Below are 18,767 nucleotides of genomic sequence, written 5' to 3'. Positions count from 1 at the left end.
TTGAGGGTCTCTGTCATGCTTGTCAGTTAGGCCGACATACTCGTCTCCCATTTACTACTACTTCTTCTCGGGCTGAGCAGGCTTTTGACCTGGTTCATTGTGATCTTTGGACCTCCCCTGTACTCAGTCTTTCTGGCTATAAATATTATTTGGTGATTTTGGATGATTTTTCCCATTTTCTCTGGACCTTCCCGCTTCGGTTGAAGTCGGACACATTCACCACCCTCACACACTTCTTCACCTGGGTATCCACTCAATTTCGTCGCCCGGTTCATACTCTGCAGTGTGACAATGGCCGCGAGTTTGATAACCACGCCTCTCGCTCCTTCCTCACTCATGGCGTCCAGTTGCGTCTCTCGTGCCCCTACACTTCTGCTCAGAACGGCCGAGCCGAACGCATGATCCGAACCACCACTAATATGCTCCGCTGCCTCCTCTTCCAGGCGTCTCTCCCTGCCAGCTACTGGGCAGAGGCCCTGCACACTGCCACCCACCTCCTCAACCGTCTTCCCTCGAAGGCAGTTCGCCACCCTACCCCCCACTTCGCACTATACGGCACAACCCCTTCCTATGACCACCTTCACGTGTTCAGCTGTGCCTGCTACCCTAACACTTCCGCTACCGCTCCACATAAGCTTTCTCCTCGCTCCACCCGCTGTATTTTCCTTGGCTACTCCCCCGACCACAAGGGATACCGGTGTCTGGACCTCACCTCCCACCGCATCATCATCTCTCGTCATGTCATCTTTGACGAAGATGTGTTTCCCCTTGCTGGCTCCACCCCACCCACCGACCTTGACTCCCTCCTCGAGTCCGATCCGATTCCTCCCCCACCTTCGGCTCCCCGTCTTGCGCCGTTACCTGCTCCTCGTGCGACACCCACGACCTCCTCCGCGACATGCGCGACCCCGTCGACCCCGCCTGCGCCACGCGCGGCCCCGTCGACCCCGCCTGCGCCACGCGCGGCCCCGTCGACCACGCCTGCGCCACGCGCGGCCCCGTCGGTCCTGCCTGGGCCACGCGCGGCCCCGTCGACCCCGCCTGCGCCACGCGCGGCCCCGACGATCCTGCCTGCGCCACGCGCGGCCCCGTCGACCCCGGCTCGATTCGCCAACCCCGCCCTCGTCTACCATCGCCGCGGCCACGCCACTACCTCGGCGCCCCCCGCCGCGGGCCCGTCGACGAGCGCGGCCCGATTCGCCGACCCCGCCGTCGTCTATCACCGCCGTGAGCCGGCCCCTCCAGCCGCTCCCGACGTTCCGGTGCCTCACTCCGAGTCGTCCGTATACCACCCGGTCGCCATCCATCGCGACCCCGGGCACGTCCACCCGATGGTGACTCGACGCGCCGCTGGCGTTCTCCGCCCCGTCGACCGGCTCATCCTGGCAGCCGCTACGACCAGCACTCCACCCGACGCTTCCCCGGTACCCTCCTCCGTTCGCACTGCCCTCGCCGACCCACACTGGCGTCGCGCTATGGAGGAGGAGTACGCGACCCTCTTGGCCAACCACACTTGGGACCTGGTGCCGCGTCCACCAGGCACCAACGTGGTCACCGGCAAGTGGCTATTTCGCCACAAGCTGACCTCGGACGGCTCCCTCGACCGCTACAAGGCCCGTTGGGTCCTTCGGGGCTTCACCCAGCGCCCCGGAGTGGACTACGACGAGACCTTCAGCCCTGTCGTCAAGTTCGCCACTGTTCGCGCCGTCCTCTCCCTCGCCCTCTCCCGCGACTGGGCGATCCATCAGCTCGATGTCAAGAATGCCTTCCTCCATGGCACTCTGACGGAGACTGTCTACTGCAGCCAGCCCACCGGCTTCGTCGACGCTGACCGTCCGGACCTGGTTTGTCGGCTGAACCGATCCCTGTACGGCCTCAAGCAGGCGCCACGGGCTTGGTACAGCCGCTTCGCCTCCTACCTGGCCTCCGTCGGCTTCGTCGAGGCCAAGTCGGACACGTCCCTGTTCATCTACCGGCGCGGCGACGACACCGTCTACCTCCTGCTCTACGTCGACGACATTGTGCTCACGGCATCCACCGCCGACCTCCTTCACCGAACGATCGTCACCCTTCAGAGGGAGTTCGCGATGAAGGACCTGGGGCCCCTCCACCACTTCCTCGGCATCACCGCCGAACGTCGGCCTCAGGGTCTCTTCCTCCACCAGCGCCAGTACGCCATCGACATCCTGGAGCGGGCTGGCATGTCTGACTGCAAGCCCTGCTCCACGCCTGTCGACACTCAGGCGAAGCTCTCTAAGGACGACGGGCCTCCGGTCGCCGACGCGACGTCATACCGGAGCCTCACCGGCGCGCTCCAGTACCTCACGTTCTCCAGGCCCGACATCGGCTACGCCGTCTTCCTGGGCGCCAACCTCGTCTCTTGGGCCGCCAAGAGGCAGCCCGTCGTCTCTCGCTCCAGCGCTGAGGCCGAGTACCGTGCCGTGGCCAACGGCGTGGCCGAGGCCTCCTGGCTGCGCCAGCTCCTCCACGAGCTCCACAGTCCCCTCCAGCGTGCCACCCTCGTCTACTGCGACAACGTCAGCGCGGTCTACCTCTCCACCAACCCCGTGCAGCATCAGCGCACGAAGCATGTGGAGATCGACCTGCACTTCGTCCGCGAACGTGTCGCTGCCGGTGACGTCCGCGTTCTCAGCGTCCCCACCACGCTTCAGTTCGCCGACATCTTCACCAAGGGGTTACCGTCGAGTGTCTTTTTCGACTTCCGATCCAGTCTCAACATCTGTACAGGATAGAGTTGTGACTGCGGGGGGGGGGGGGGGGGGGGGGGTGTTAGACTACCCGTCTAGGGTTAGTGCTATTCCCACTGTAATGACCATTTTACCCCTGTGTAATGGGCCTGGCCCAGATACTCTCTCTATTAATATCACTCCCAACCCCTGTTTAGGGTATGGGTTCCTATTCTAACAGTATCCTCTATTTAAAACTTCACTCTATAAATAGTGTAATCTACCGTGCAAATCTCCTATTTTACATGATCTGCTGCGGACAACCTAGGAACAGAGGAAGACTGAAGTTTACATGGGAACGAGCAATAAAAAGAGACTTGAAGATGGGATATACCCAAAGATTTTATCCTTGAATAGAAGTGCAGGAAAAACAGCTATACATGTGCCGAACCTTAATTATGGGTTATATTGGGTTTTTAACTCTAGCCTACCCCAACTTGTTTGGGATAAAAGGCTTTGTTGTTGTTGCTGCTGCTGCATTTTCAACATCTAAAAAATGATTGCCATGAGGCTGAGAATAATGATGCACAAAAATGTCATTTGTGTTTCGATGACATAACAAGTTGTGGAAACTTTAATTCAAATTAGCAACCATGAAGAGGTGACATTTTAGTCCTTAGTAGTCTAAAGACTCAGTGAAAGTCAAAAACTTATAGTCCACAGATAAAATTAGCAGAAATAGGCAGAGAATATCAGATGAAGAAAATAAAAGACTAAGAGCCGTAGCAAACCTGCTGCAGTGATATTTGTTTTCTCCATCCAAGGCTTCTGTGGATGTAAAGCGCACAAGTGCTTCATCGAGCGAACTAATGTCACCGTCTATTTCAACAGTAAGATCTAACATGGGCTCACATTGTTCAGAACTAACATGGCACCTTGAACATTTGATCTAGGAATAAATAGAAAAGGAATGAATTAGTAGGGGTGCAATAAATATAGCTTCACCACTAGCTAGTCTAAGGTAACTGAATATATCAAAATAAATAATTATAAGCTCTATCCAAAGAAAACCTTAGATCGCAAATAGCCCCCAAATATCAATTGGACAAGAGTTGTTTCTTCCGCTGACCGAAGAACACCTCCTTTTCTAGCTTCCTTCGTGCATACAGATTGCATAGCATCAATTGCATACCTGTAAACAGAACAGGTACTGTTCTTTCAATAAAAGTAGGGGCAGTGCCTTTGTTCTATTCAGATCAAGTTTGTTGCTCAATCAAAGAACTCCCACATAAATAAGATAGCTAAGATCAACTAAGTTTTTTTGTTTACCCATCACAAAAACATGCCACATTTTATTTTATTTTTCTCTCGAACATGCAGGAGAAATGTGCATCATTATATTTAAGAAGGAAAGAAGAGTCCAAGTTGGACCAAACCAAACATTACAAACAGACACAGACACCTTATGGTGGCCAAAAAAACTAATACACAAAAGGATCCAAGAATCTAGACAAAAAAACAGATCAGCCATCTAAACTTCGGCTAAAGACCTGGAATAGATACGGTTAAAAGAAGGGATGGCAATTTAACCCGCAGATCCAACGGAGCCGGGTAAGGATACATTTTTTGACCCATGGGTCAGACCCGTATCCGACCCAAAGTCGGGCAGGCATGAGTTGGGATATTACCTCTCACCCGTGGGTTATCCATTGGATATCCAAAATCAACCAATAGTTTTTTTTTGGCTTGGCACATATTACACAATAAAGAGAAAACCATAACTCCATGAACCCTATGACCAATGCTCCCAATTCCCCACTGTTGGCCGCCCCTTCTAGCCTTGATGGCTTCTTGCGCTGTACCTTGTGCCCCCTTCCAAGTCCAATAGGCCGCAACACCACTGGCGGCTGGCTGGCGGTTGGCCCTTCCAAGCTCCAGTGCCCGGCCATAGCCAACAGGGCCCATGATAATTCTTTTATTAAATTTTAAATTTTGTATGATGGTGAACTAAGAAGAAATTTAATTAATCGTGCTATTGAATTATTGAAAAAAATGATTGTGCCTGTCATATCCAATGGATATCCGAAACCCGTCTGAAACACGATGGGCATGAGCATGGATATAAATTGCTACCTGCGGGTGCGGTTGCGGGCGTGTATATTGGGGGCAACCGCGGATATAGTTGCAACGGATATTTCCAATATCCAATCCAAATCCGACCCATTGCCATCCCTAGTTAGAACGGAGAGCTCCTTAGCCCCTACTAGCCCCCATGCGTCCTTCTCTTGATTAGCTTCTCTGAGAGCCACGTCCAGGTTTGGAGCCTGCCTATCAAAACACAGCTATTTCTGTGCTTCCATATAGTCCAATCTCCAAGGATAATTAGGGAATTCAACCCCTACTTAGCTACACCATTAACTTGGCTACTGGCCCATAACCACCAATCCATGAAGTTGTCATCATGATTTTTTTTGAACCACGCAGGAGAGTTGTCCGTCATTTCATTAAGAAAAGGGGGGCCTGATGGATTAGCCACCCTCAGGGGGAAGGGGTGGATTACAATACACTCGTAAACACTATTGGGCCCCGGATCAACCCCAAGTGGTCCAGCCTTAAGAGCCAAGTCCTGTAGGGCCGAAGCCCCAGCCAGGCACCACAAATGCCCTTCCTAAACACTTTGGACATCTGGACTAGGGATGGCAATTTTACCCGCGGGTTCGGATATCCGTCGGATATCCGACCCGTCGGGTACGGGTTTGGGCACGAAATTTGACCCGTGGGTTTACCCGTACCCGACCCGATTTTATTACGGGTCGGGTACGGATTTGATTTCTTACCCGCGGGTACCCGACGGATATCCGAAAATAGTGATTTTAGATTTTCAACCTACTAGTACGGTAGCTAGTCGTCCACCCTCGACAACTCATCCTACTGCCATTCCTCCCTATCTGATGATGCTTCTAATCTGGTTCTAGTAGTAGTGCCAGTACATTTGATAAAGTGCCAGTACGTAGTGCTATCTAGTACAAGTACTTGAGCTAAGAGAGTGTTAATACACCAGACGACTATGCTAGCTACTCTCTGATTTTGACAAGTTGGAAGTTTATTAACAAAAAAACATTAGCAACACATGTCCAAGGCTACATCTACACGACTGCACTGTGCAACAACATTATGTGCCTCTGATGATCATGGCGATGTGCGGCACTCAGAACTGCACTAGACTTCATTTAGGGAGAATGCACCAAACTGCTATACCCGACGGATACCCGATATCCGCCCGATACCCGATGGGTATGGGCACGGGTACAAAATTTTACCCACGGGTATAGTCATGGACGGATATGGATAATCCCCGCGGGTATGGTCGCGGGCGGGTATTTACTCTACCCGATCCGAACCCGACCCATTGCCATCCCTAATCTGGACTAACACCCTGAAAAATAATGGCATTCCTATGCTTCCAAAGCTCCCAAGCCACTAGGATCACTAGAGAATTAAACCTTCTCTCCATTTTGGGCAAAGTGTTAGAATACCCGTTTAGGGCTAGTTTGGGAGCGAGAAAACCGGAGAGGATTGGAGCCCTTAGGGTTTGGGGTTTCCCCGTGTAGTTACTCCCTCACCCCTGTGGAATGGGCCAGGCACAGTTAACTCAAGTCTATTAATACAACACTCAACCCTAACATAGGGTTAGGGTTTCCCACATCGTATAGAGCTAGGTTTTCCTCTTCTCCCTCCCACCCTCCCCACCCCCAACCGCCGGCGCCCCCTCTGTCGGCCCTCCTTCCCCTCCTGTCAAAGCCCCTATCACCGTCAATTCGTCATGAGCCAGCCATGCCCACGTCCCGGCGGCCCGCTCCGAGCCGCCTGCGTACCATCCGGTCGCCATCCACCGCGACCTGGGCACGTCCACCAGATGATGACTCGGCGCACCGTTGGCGGTCTTCGCCCAGTCGACCGACTGATCCCAGTTACTCCCTCACCCCTGTGGAATGGGCCAGGCACAGTTAACTCAAGTCTATTAATACAACACTCAACCCTAACATAGGGTTAGGGTTTCCCACATCGTATAGAGCTAGGTTTTCCTCTTCTCCCTCCCACCCTCCCCACCCCCAACCGTCGGCGCCCCCTCTGTCGGCCCTCCTTCCCCTCGTGTCAAAGCCCCTATCACCGTCAATCCGTCATGAGCCAGCCATGCCCACGACCCGGCGGCCCACTCCAAGCCGCCTGCGTACCATCCGGTCGCCATCCACCGCGACCCGGGCACGTCCACCAGATGATGACTCGGCGCACCGTTGGCGTTCTTCGCCCAGTCGACCGACTGATCCCAGCAGCTGATACGGCTAACACTCCTCCGGACACATCCCCAGTCCCCTCCTCCGTTCGCACCGCCCTCGCCGACCCACACTGGTGTCGCGCTATGGAGGAGTACGCGGCCCTGCTAGCCAGCCACACCTAAGACCTGGTGCCTTGTCCACCAGGCACCAACGTAGTCAACGACAAGTGGCTCTTTCGCCACAAGCTAACCTTGGATGGCTCCCTCGACCGCTACAAGGCTCGTTGGGTCCTTCAGGGCTTCACCCAGTGCCCCGGAGTGAATTACAACGAGACCTTCAACCCTGTCGTCAAGTTCACCACCGTCTGCGCCATCCTATCCCTCGCCCTCTCCCGGAACTGGGCGATCCATCAGCTCGACGTCAAGAATGTCTTCCTCCACGGCATTCTGACGGAGACTATCTACTGCGGCCAGCCCATCGGCTACGTCGATGCCACTCACCCGGATCTAGTCTGCCAGCAGAACCGCTCGCTATACGGCCTCTAGCAGGCGCCGCGAGCATGATGGCATAAGTCATGTGGTCTTCATGTGGAGGACAGCATCTCTAATTTTGTGGTGTGGAGGACAGTCCGCACAGCATCTCAACTGTAGGACAGCAGCAACAACAGTCTTTTGACTGCAAGGACAGCGTGCTACACAGCAGCAGTCTATTGACTGCAAGGACAGCGTGCTGCAGGCATCTCCTTTTAATTTTTCAGCTTTTGGAGGACAACAGCTTGCTGCAGTTTTTCTTTTGACTAGAGTACAACAGCACCTAGTGGTTAGTGCAGTTTGTAGGACAGCATATTCGCATCTCTAGGAAGCATATGCTGCAGCCCCTTGGGCTATAAATATGTATCCCAACCCTTAGACGGGTATGGCATTGTGTAGTTTTTGAGGAAATAAATAGAAAATCGCCCCAACCCATAGTGTCATCCTCTCGATGAGAGTAAGAGTCCCGTTGCTGTCTTTTGGGATGGCTCGAGCTCTCCTCAAGCAGAGGGGAATGTCGGTTGTCTTCTGGGGAGAGGCGGTGGTGACAGCGGTCTACATCCTCAACCGCTCGCCCACCAAGGCACTCAACGGGATGACACCGTACGAGGCTTGGCATGGGCGCAAGCCGGCGGTCTCTCACCTACGGGTCTTCGGTTGTCTCCCGTTCACCAAGGAGCTTGGCCACATCGGCAAGCTCGACGACAGGAGCACCCCAGGGGTGTTCATTGGCTACGCGGAGGGCTCGAAGGCTTACCGCATCCTTGACCCAGGAACACTGCGTGTGCGCACGGCGTGCGACATAGTGTTCGACGAAGGGCGAGGATGGGCCTGGGACAAGGCGGTGGACGACGGCACGACTCCGACGTACGACGACTTCACCATCGAGTACGTCGACTTTGAGGGAGCCGGGGGAGTAGGCGACCCTTCTCCGAGTTGGCTTACCCCAGCCCCCAAGTATCCACCGACTCCAGCGCCACGCTCTCCAGCTCCGGCTACAACGAGTTCTTCGCCACCACGCAATCCAGCCACGACTCCGACTCCAGCGACCTCTCCGTCACCACGTACTCCAGCACCGACGGTACCCTCTCCGGGAACGTCCTCTCCGACGCCAACTCGTGTCGAGCACGACTCTGATGGAATAAGTCTTGAGCATCTAGAGGACAGCAGGAGCTTTTTGACTGTCATCTTTAGTCTCTAGCATCTAGAGGACAGCAGAAGCTTTTTGACTATCCTCTTTAGTCTCTTTTAGCATCTAGAGGACAACAGTAGCTTTTTGACTGTCCTCTTTAGTCTCTTTTAGCTTTTAGCATCTAGAGGACAATCCTGTTGTGTAGTGTGTGTGAGAAAGTGTGGTAGTGCAGCCTCTAGGGCTATAAATATGTGTCTCCAACCCTTAGATGGGCATGGCATTTGAGTAGTGCGTGAGAAATAAACAAAAATTGCCCCAACTCGTAGTGTCATCCCCTAGATGAGTTAGAGTCTCTCTGCTTACAATTGGTATCAGAGCCAAACTATCCTGCAACCTAATCATCTCTTGCTCATCTCCTTCCCACGCCTCTCCCCACACTCAGTCGGCAGCAAGAGCTCCAACTGTTCCTTCCTCTCCTGCTCAGACGAGCAGCCTTTCGTCTGAGACAGCCTCTTCCACACGCAGCTACACCTCACTAGCCCACCATGTCCCTACGCTCGGTCACTTCGAGTGCGCGGCGCCAGCAGGAGGCCGAGGTCACCGCGGCACAAGAACGCGAGCGTGCAGCAGCGGCTGCAGCGACAGCGGCGAGGACAGCACAGCTGGCGGCGGCGGAACTGGCAGCAGCGAGAGCGAAGTAGAAGAAGCAGAGGCGGCGGATGCTGCACGTGCGGCGGCAGCAGAGCTCGAGGCTCTGCGCGGTAGTAGAGCCAGCAGCTCTGCTTCTGTCGACGACAACACCGACGAAGAGCTCAGGCTGGCGAGGGAAGCAACGCGAGAGTAGGCAGCACAGTGGGCAGCCACGCATCCCCATGGGGGCGCGCGTGGCGGCAGCCCAGATAGGCGCCGACGTGCCAACGGCGCTCCGGGCGAGGGCGCACGCGGCGGCAGCCCAGACGGGCGTAGACACGCCGGCGGTGCTCCCGGCGGCGGCGACCGAGTCGACGGAGATCGCGGCCTCTACAGGCGACGCGGCTCTCCCTCCCCGGATCGATACCATGGTCGTCGCATGGCCCAGGCCATTGTCTGGGACATCGGTCCCGGCGGTGGGTGGCCTACCCTCACCAAGACCAACTACGTCGAGTGGGACGCGGTGATGAGGGTACGGCTCCAGGTTCGCCACATGTGGGAAGCAGTTCGGTACGGCGACGTTGACTACCACGAGGATCGACGGGCGTTGGATGCCCTCATTGCTGCAGTCCCACCCGAGATGCAGTTTTCGCTTTCCCAGAAGCGGACTGCCAAGGAGGCCTGGGACGCCATCACTGCGATCCGCATCGGCAGCTATCGTGCCAGCAAAACCACACTGCAGGCACTTCGCAAGGAGTGGGAGAACCTGGCCTTCAAGCCAGGTGAGGATGTTGATGACTTTGCTCTCCGCCTCAACACTGTTGCAGAAGATGGTGCAGTTCGGCGACGACATCTACGATGAGGAGAGCTGTTGAGAAGCTCTTCTGTTGCATCCCCGAGAAGTACAAGCAGATTGATCGCTCGATCGAATCTCTGCTAGACCTCTCCACGATGACAATCGAAGAGGCGATAGGTCGTCTCAAGGTGGTCGACGGCGACGAACCACAGGCTCCCTTTGGGCCTATCACTATCGACGGGAAGCTACATCTCACTCGGGAGCAGTGGAAGGCCTGCCAGGGTGACAAGAAGAAGGGGGAGTCCTCGACACGAGGCCGCAAACGCGGCAAGCCGCGGAAGGCGCGTGGAGGCGCCCAGGCCGGGGCGCGAGGACATGCTGAGGGTGGTGCCCGTGGAGGTGCCCAAGGCGGCGCCGTCGTCAACAAGAAGCCGGCACGAGACGACGGCTGTCACAACTGTGGCAAGCTTGGCCACTGGACCAGGGACTGTCGACAGCTACGACGTGGCCAGGCCAACGTCGCACAGGCGGAGGCGGAGGAGGAGGCTCTGCTCCTAGCACATGCAAGCATCGAGCTATCTCCAGCGGCACCGGCCGCAGCGTCACTCCTCCACCTTGATGAGTCGAAAGCACGAGCTTTCCTCGGCGACGGCTCCAGCAAAGACATGATCGAAGGATGGTGCCTCGACACCGGCGCCACTCATCACATGACCGGCCAACGGGAGTTCTTCACCGAGCTTGACTCTAGCGTCCGAGGCTCCGTCAAGTTTGGGGACGCCTCCGGCGTAGAGATCAAGGGCGTCGGCTCAGTCGTCTTCACCGCCGCGTCTGGTGAGCACAGGCTGCTCACCGGAGTCTACTACATCCCCGCGTTGAGGAACTCTATCATCAGCTTGGGAGAGCTGGATGAGAACGGTTCGCGCGTGGAGGTCGAGCACGAAATCATGAGGATCTGGGACCCCTCTCATCGGCTTTTTGCCAAGGTACGTAGGAGTCCAAATCGACTTTACATCCTCAATGTGAAGGTGGCACAACCTTGCTGCCTTGCTGCTCGTCGAGACGACGGGGCATGGCAGTGGCACGAGCACTTCGGGCACCTTAACTTTGAGGCCCTGAAGTGGCTCAGTGCCAAGGAGATGGTACGAGGCCTGTCGTGCCTTGACCATGTGGAGCAATTCTACGATGTCTGCGTGTTGACAAAGCAGAGACGGCTCCCCTTTCCCCAGTAGTCGAGCTTCCGAGCCAAGGAGAGGCTCGAGCTCGTGCACGGGGACTTTTGTGGCCCGGTGACACCAGCCACACCAGGAGGACGACGCTACTTCTTGCTGCTCGTCGACGATCTCTCCCGCTACATGTGGGTGATGATCCTTGGTAGCAAGGGAGAGGCTGCGAACACCATCAGGCGTGTGCAGGTCGCTGCGGAGGCGAAGTGCGGCCGCAAGCTGCGTGTGCTGCGCACCGACAACGGCGGCGAATTCACGACGGCTGAGTTCGCGTCGTACTGCGCGGATGAGGGCGTTCAGCGCCACTACTCCGCGCCGTACATCCCGCAGCAGAACGTTGTCGTCGAGCGGCGCAACCAGACTGTTGTGGGGATGGCTCGGGCTCTCCTCAAACAGAGGGGAATGTTGGTTGTCTTCTGGGGAGAGGCGGTGGTGACAGCGGTCTACATCCTCAACCGCTCGCCCACCAAGGCACTCAACGAGATGACACCGTACGAGGCTTGGCATGGGCGCAAGCCGGTGGTCTCTTACCTACGGGTCTTTGGCTGCCTCGCGTTCACCAAGGAGCTTGGCCACATCGGCAAGCTCGACGACAGGAGCACCCCAGGGGTGTTCATTGGCTACGCGGAGGGCTCAAAGGCCTACCGCATCATTGACCCAGGAACAATGCATGTGCGCACGGCGCGCGATGTAGTGTTCGACGAAGGGCGAGGATGGGCCTGGGACAAGGCGGTGGACGACGGCACGACTCCGACATACGACGACTTCACCATCGAGTACGCCCACTTTGAGGAAGTCGGGGGAGTAGGCGATCCTTCTTCGAGTAGGCCTACTCCAGCCTCCAAGTCTCCACCGACTACAACGCCACGCTCTCCAGCTCCGGCTACGACGAACTCTTCGCCACCACGCCATCCAGCCACGACCCTGGCTCCAGCGAGCTCTCCGTCACCACGTACTCCAGCACCGACGGTACCCTCCCTGGGAACATCCTCTCTGACGCCAGCTCGTGTCGAACATGACCCAGTGGAGCTCGTGACCCCGCTCTCCCACGACGAGCGCGTCGACGCGTGCTACGACGGCGAGCCGTTGCGGTATCGAAAGGTGGAGGGCCTTCTCATCGACCCATCGGTGCCGGGCCCGGCGTCTCGCATTTTGGCAGGAGAATTGCATCTTGCATGCGACGATGGCGAGCCTCGGTCTTTCGCTGAGGCCGAGAAATACGCGGCTTGGCGTGCCGCGATGCAGTCGGAGATGGACGCGGTTGAGACGAACCGCACTTGGGAGCTCACTGATCTCCCTCATGGTCATCGCGCGATCACCCTTAAATGGGTGTTCAAACTGAAGAGGGATGAAGCCGGCACCATCGTTAAGCACAAGGCTCGCTTGGTGGCACGCGGTTTCTTACAACAGGAGGGGGATCGACTTCGACGATGCTTTCGCCCCCGTGGCACGGATGGAATCCGTGCGACTCCTCCTTGCGCTGTCAGCCCAGGAGGGCTGGCACGTTCATCACATGGACGTCAAGTCGGCGTTTCTTAACGGTGACTTAAAGGAGGAGGTCTACGTACACCAGCCGCTAGGTTTTCCGATCCCTGGCAAGGAGGGCAAGGTGTTGCGCCTGCGCAAGGCTCTCTATGGCCTGCGACAGGCACCGAGGGCGTGGAATGCCAAGCTGGATTCCATGCTCAAAGGAATGGGCTTCACGCCAAGCCCGCACGAGGCGGCCATCTATCGGCGGGGCAATGGAGGAAGTGCCCTGCTGGTGGGTGTCTACGTCGACGACTTGGTGATCACCGGCGCTAAGGATGCAGAGGTGGCAGCATTCAAGGAAGCTATGAAGGCCACCTTTCAAATGAGTGACCTAGGGCATCTCTCCTACCTGGGGATTGAGGTGCACCAGGGAGACTCCGGGATCACACTTCGCCAGACCGCCTACGCCAAGCGCATTGTTGAGCTGGCTGGGCTCACCGACTGCATCCCAGCTCTCACTCCGATGGAGGAGAGGCTGAAGTTGAGTCGCGACAGCACGACGGAGGAGGTGGACGCTACACAGTATCGGCGTCTTGTGGGGAGCCTTTGCTACCTCGTTCACACACGGCCTGACTTGGCATACTCCGTCGGCTATGTTAGTCGGTTTCTGCAGCGACCGACAACGGAGCATGAGCAGGTTGTGAAGAGGATCATCTGCTATGTTGCGGGGACTCTCGACCACGGTCTCTACTACCTGAGGTGCCCTGGGAGGCACACCTTGTCGGGTACAGCGACAGCGACCACGCCGGTGACATTGACACTAGCAAGAGCACAAGCGGGATCCTCTTCTTCCTCGGCAAGTGCCTTATTAGCTGGCAGTCGGTCAAGCAGCAGGTGGTGGCCATGTCCAAGTGCAAGGCCGAGTACATAGCGGCCTCCACTGCTTCGACTCAGGCGCTCTGGCTGGCTCGGCTGCTCGGTGATCTCCTCGAGAGAGACACTGGAGCGGTGGAACTCAGGGTGGACAGCCAGTCCGCTCTGGCATTGGCCAAGAACCCCGTGTTCCATGAACGGAGCAAGCACATCCGGGTGATATACCACTTCATCCGAGACTGCTTGGCAGAAGAGAGCATCAAGGCGCGCTACATCAGCACCAAGGATCAGCTTGCAGACCTGCTCACCAAGCCCCTTGGGAGGATCAAGTTTCTTGAGCTTTGCTCCAGGTCCGGGATGGTCCAACTTTCCCACAAGACGACGCCCAAGACTTAGGGGGAGAATGATGCAATAAGTCTTGAGCATCTAGAGGACAGCAAGAGCTTTTTGACTGTCCTCTTTAGTCTCTTTAGCATCTAGAGGACAACAGGAGCTTTTTGACTATCCTCTTTAGTCTCTTTAGCATCTAGAGGACAGCAGTATCTTTTTTACTGTCCTCTTTAGTCTCTTTTAGCTTCTAGCATCTAGAGGACAATCCTGTTGTGTAGTGTGTGTGAGAAAGTGTGGTAGTGCAGCCTAGAGGACAATCATATTGTGTATTGTGTGAGAAAGTGTGGTAGTGCAGCCTCTAGGGCTATAAATGTGTCTCCAACCCTTACATAGGCATGGCATTTGAGTAGTGCGTGAGAAATAAACGAAAATTGCCCCAACTTGTAGTGTCATCCTCTGGATGAGAGTTAGTCCCTCTGCTTACAGACCCAGTAGAGCTCGTGACCCCGCTCTCCCACGACGAGGAGTGCGTCGACGCGTGCTACGACGGCGAGTCGTTGTGGTATCGAAAGGTGGAGGGCCTTCTCATCGACCCGTCGGTGCCGGGCACGCGTCTCGCATTCTGGCAGAAAAATTGCATCTTGCATGCGACGATGGCAAGCCTTGGTCTTTCGTGGAGGCCGAGAAACAAGCGGCTTGGCGTGCCGCGATGCAGTCGGAGATGGACGCGGTTGAGGCGAGCCGCACTTGGGAGCTCGCTGATCTCCCTCATGGTCATCGCGTGATCACCCTTAAGTGGGTATTCAAACTGAAGAGGGATGAAGCCGGCGCCATCTTTAAGCACAAGGCTCGCTTGGTGGCACGCAGTTTCTTACAGCAGGAGGGGATCGACTTCGACGATGCTTTCGCCCCCGTGGCACGAATGGAATCCGTGCGACTCCTCCTTGCGCTGTCAGCCCAGGAGGGCTGGCACGTTCATCACATGAACGTCAAGTCGGCGTTTCTTAACGACGACTCAAAGGAGGTCTACGTACACCAGCCGTCAGGTTTTGCGATCCCTGGCAAGGAGGGCAAGGTGTTGCGCCTACACAAGGCCCTCTATGACTTGCGACAGTCACCGAGGGCGTGGAATGCCAAGCTGGATTCCACGCTCAAGAGGATGGGCTTCATGCCAAGCCCGCACGAGGCGGCCATCTATCGGCGGGGCAATGGAGAAAATGCCTTGTTGGTGGGTGTCTACGTCGACGATTTGGTGATCACCAGCGCCAAGGATGCAGAGGTGGCGGCGTTTAAGAGATGAAGGCCACCTCCAGATGAGTGACCTGGGGCATCTCTCCTTCTATCTAGGGATTGAGGTGCACCAGAGTGACTCTGGGATCACACTTCGCCAGACCGCCTATGCCAGGCGCTCCGATGGAGAGGCTGAAGTTGAGCCGTGACAGCACGACGGAGGTGGGCACTACTCAGTACCGGCGTCTTGTGGGAAGCCTTCACTACCTCGTCCACACACGACCGGATCTGGCATACTCTGTCGGCTACGTTAGTCGGTTCCTGCAGCAACCGACGACAGAGCACGAGCAGGATGTGAAGAAGATTGTCCGCTATGTTGCGGGGACTCTTGACTACGGTTCTCTACTACCCGAGGTGCCCTTGGGAGGCACACCTTGTACAGCGACAGCGACCACGCCGGCGATATCGACACCAGCAAGAGCACAAGCGGGATACTCTTCTTCCTCGCCAAGTGCCCCATCAGCTGGCAGTCGGTCAAGCAGCAGGTGGTGGCCATGTCCAGCTGCGAGGACGAGTACATAGCGGCCTCCACCAATTCAACTCAGGCGCTCTGGCATGCTCGCCTGCTCGATGATCTCCTCGGGAGAGACGTTGGAGCAATAGAACTCCGGGTGGACATCCAGTCCGCCCTAGCGTTGGCCAAGAACCCCGTGTTCCATGAATGAAGTAAGCACATCCGGGTGAGGTACCACTTCATCCGTGACTGTTTGACAGAAGGGAGCATCAAGGCGCGCTACATCAACACCAAGGATCAGCTTGCGGACCTGCTCACAAAGCCCCTTGGGAGAATCAAGTTCTTTGAGCTTTGTTCCAGGTCCGGGATGGCTCAACTTTCCCACAAGGCGACGCACAAGACTTAGGGGGAGAATGATGGAATAAGTCATGTGGTTTTCTGATATGTCGTGGGCGCCTAGGGCTACGCAGTGGTGATCGCAGCAAGGCTTGGGACTGGGGAAGGGATCTCAGTGGATATGGGGATCGGCCAGAGGGGGAGCTGATTCCGTCAGCTGGCGCAAGGTGCGCCAGGATGACCAAGGAAGCTCCACCGTTCAGGTAAAACTTTCTTTGATGAGCCCTAATACAAACTACAGCAGCTCCTTTATAAACTTAGGTGACACTTTAATCTCAACCACCGCTAATCTCTCCACTAAAATAGGAGGGCCAACCGACTCCCTCTTTATCTCTTCTTATCTTCTAAACAAACAGAGCTAATCTCTCCACTAAAATAGCAGGGCTAACCGACTCCCTCTTTATCTCTTCTATCTTCTAAACAAACAGCCCAGCTAGGACTTATTCTTTGTGGCGCCTGGCATACTGCCAACCCACAAAGGTGTCTACAACATTTTCGTGTGGAGGACAGCATCTCTAATTTTGTGGTGTGGAGGACAGTCCGCACAGCATCTCTGCTGTAGGACAACAGCAACAGCAGTCTTTTGACTACAAGGACAGCGTGCTGCACAGCAGCAGTCTTTTGACTGCAAGGACAGCGTGCTGCAGGCATCTCCTTTTCATTTTTCAGCTTTTGGAGGACAGCAGCTTGCTGCAGTTTTTCTTTTGACTAGAGTACAACAGCACCTAGTGGTTAGTGCAGTTTGTAGGACAAAATTGGATGGGTTGCTCCTTTTCAAAGGAAAAGTATATGTGCTCCTCTACTCTTTGGCTGATACTATTATCCAGTGCCCATGACACAGGACATGAAGGAATCCAAAAGACAATTCACAGGTTCCAGTCGTCATTCTATAATCCTCATGCATTACAAAGGGTTAAGGAATTCATCAAAGGCTGTTCAGTCTGCCAGCGCAATAAAACTGAACATCTCCATCCCGGTGGTGTCCTGCAACCTCTATCACTACCTTCGGAAGTATGGAGTGATATTTCTATGGACTTCATTGAGGGGTTTCCAAAGGTGGGCGGCAAGTCAGTGATTCTCACAGTTGTTGACCGTTTCTCCAAGTTTGCACACTTTATTGCTCTGGGACACCCTTACACAGCAGCATTGGTAGCAAAAGCCTTCTTTGATAACATTGTCCATCTCCATGGGTTGCCATGCTCCATTGTCAGTGATAGATACAATATTTACTAGCACATTCTGGTCAGAATAGTTCCAGCTATCAGGAGTTAAGCTGCACATGAGTTCAGCTTTCCACCCCCAATCTGATGGACAATCAGAAGTGGTAAATCGAATTATCACCATGTATCTTCGGTGCCTAGCAGGGGATAGACCAAGAGAGTGGCTTAAATGGCTTCCATGGGCCAAATTCTACTACAACACCTCCTACCAGACTGCTCTCTGATGCTCTCCATTTAAGGTGGTATATGGCCGAGAACCTCCTGCTCTTCTGCCCTATCATCCAGGAACATCACAGGTGGCTGCTGTTGACAAACAACTACAGGCACGCGACGAATTCTTGGCGGATATTCCTGACCGATTGATTCAGTCACAGGTGACAATGAAAAGCTACCAGGACAGGCATCGACGGGAAGTGGAGTTCCATGAGGGTGATTGGGTATGGCTGCGCTTACAGCAGCGCACAGCAGTTAGTGTCACTTCTGCTACACCCAACAAACTTGGCCCAAAGTTCTTTGGGCCATATCAAGTGCTATCGAGGGTGGGCACTGTCTCCTACAAGTTGCAGCTTCCTCCCAGGGCCAGAATACATGATGTGTTCCACGTTTCTCTACTCAAGAAATTCATAGGGGAGGCTCCAACCCAAGTTATACCGTTGTCTGAGCTCCTCAACGGCAGAGTCATCCCTACACCAGAAAAAGTCCTCCGTGCAAGGCTGAATCGGGGGGTGTGGGAAGTTCTGATCAAGTGGATAGGCCGAGCAGAGATGGATACTTCTTGGGAGCAACTGGAAGACTTCAAGCTTAGATATCCGGCCATGACACTCGAGGACGAGCTCTTCGTCGGCGAGGGGGGAAATGTTGTAGACACCTTTGTGGGCCGGCAGTATGCCAGGCGCCACAAAGGATAAGTCCTAGCTGGGTTGTTTGTTTAGAAGATAAGAAGAGATAAAGAGGGAGTCGGTTAGCCCTCCTATTTTAGTGGAGAGATTAGCTTCTAAACAAACAAAACTCATCAATGACGTCGTTGTCCGTCTGGCCCTCCCACCCCACACCCGACTGCATGATGTGTTTCACATCGGTCTCCTCAAGAAGTTCTGTGGGCCGCCACCAGATGCTCCACCACTGCCCACCATTCACCACGGTGCATCGATTCTGGAGCCAGACCGGGCGGTGCGGACTCGAGTGGCGCAGTGTACACCAGATCCTCGTCCAGTGGAAGGGCGAGACGGCTGCATCGGCTACATGGGAAGACGTCGAGTCCTTCACCTCAAAGTACCTGAACTTCCAACTCAAGGATGAGTTGCTCCTGGACGAGGGGAAAGATGTCATGTACGGCCACACATAAAGGCGGGCCCGAGACGGGCGACACACTGCAGAGCGCCAACGCGGCGCAAGTGCCGGGGCCACAGGGATCGATTTAGAAAGTGGCTAGATTAAAGGAAAGCCAATCAAGGGAGTC

The 18,767-nt window shown here is 55.3% G+C and overlaps 1 protein-coding gene across 1 annotated transcript in view; it reads right to left on the bottom strand.

Moving 5' to 3' along the window:
- LOC100277781 (uncharacterized) overlaps positions 1-18,767 on the bottom strand; it is a 39,788-nt gene that overhangs the window by 5,864 nt on the left and 15,157 nt on the right. The window contains exons 6-7 of the mRNA NM_001349958.1: positions 3,759-3,879; positions 3,479-3,636 (exon numbers count right to left, since the gene is read on the bottom strand). Of these exons, the coding sequence (NP_001336887.1) occupies positions 3,479-3,636; positions 3,759-3,879 (279 nt within the window). The remainder of the gene's footprint in view (positions 1-3,478; positions 3,637-3,758; positions 3,880-18,767) is intronic.

Source organism: Zea mays, chromosome 4 (assembly GCF_902167145.1).
Source record: "Zea mays cultivar B73 chromosome 4, Zm-B73-REFERENCE-NAM-5.0, whole genome shotgun sequence".
Classification (NCBI taxonomy): domain Eukaryota; kingdom Viridiplantae; phylum Streptophyta; class Magnoliopsida; order Poales; family Poaceae; genus Zea; species Zea mays.
The sequence above is the reverse complement of the archived record's forward strand: the minus strand, read 5'-3'. Positions and strand labels throughout refer to the sequence as shown.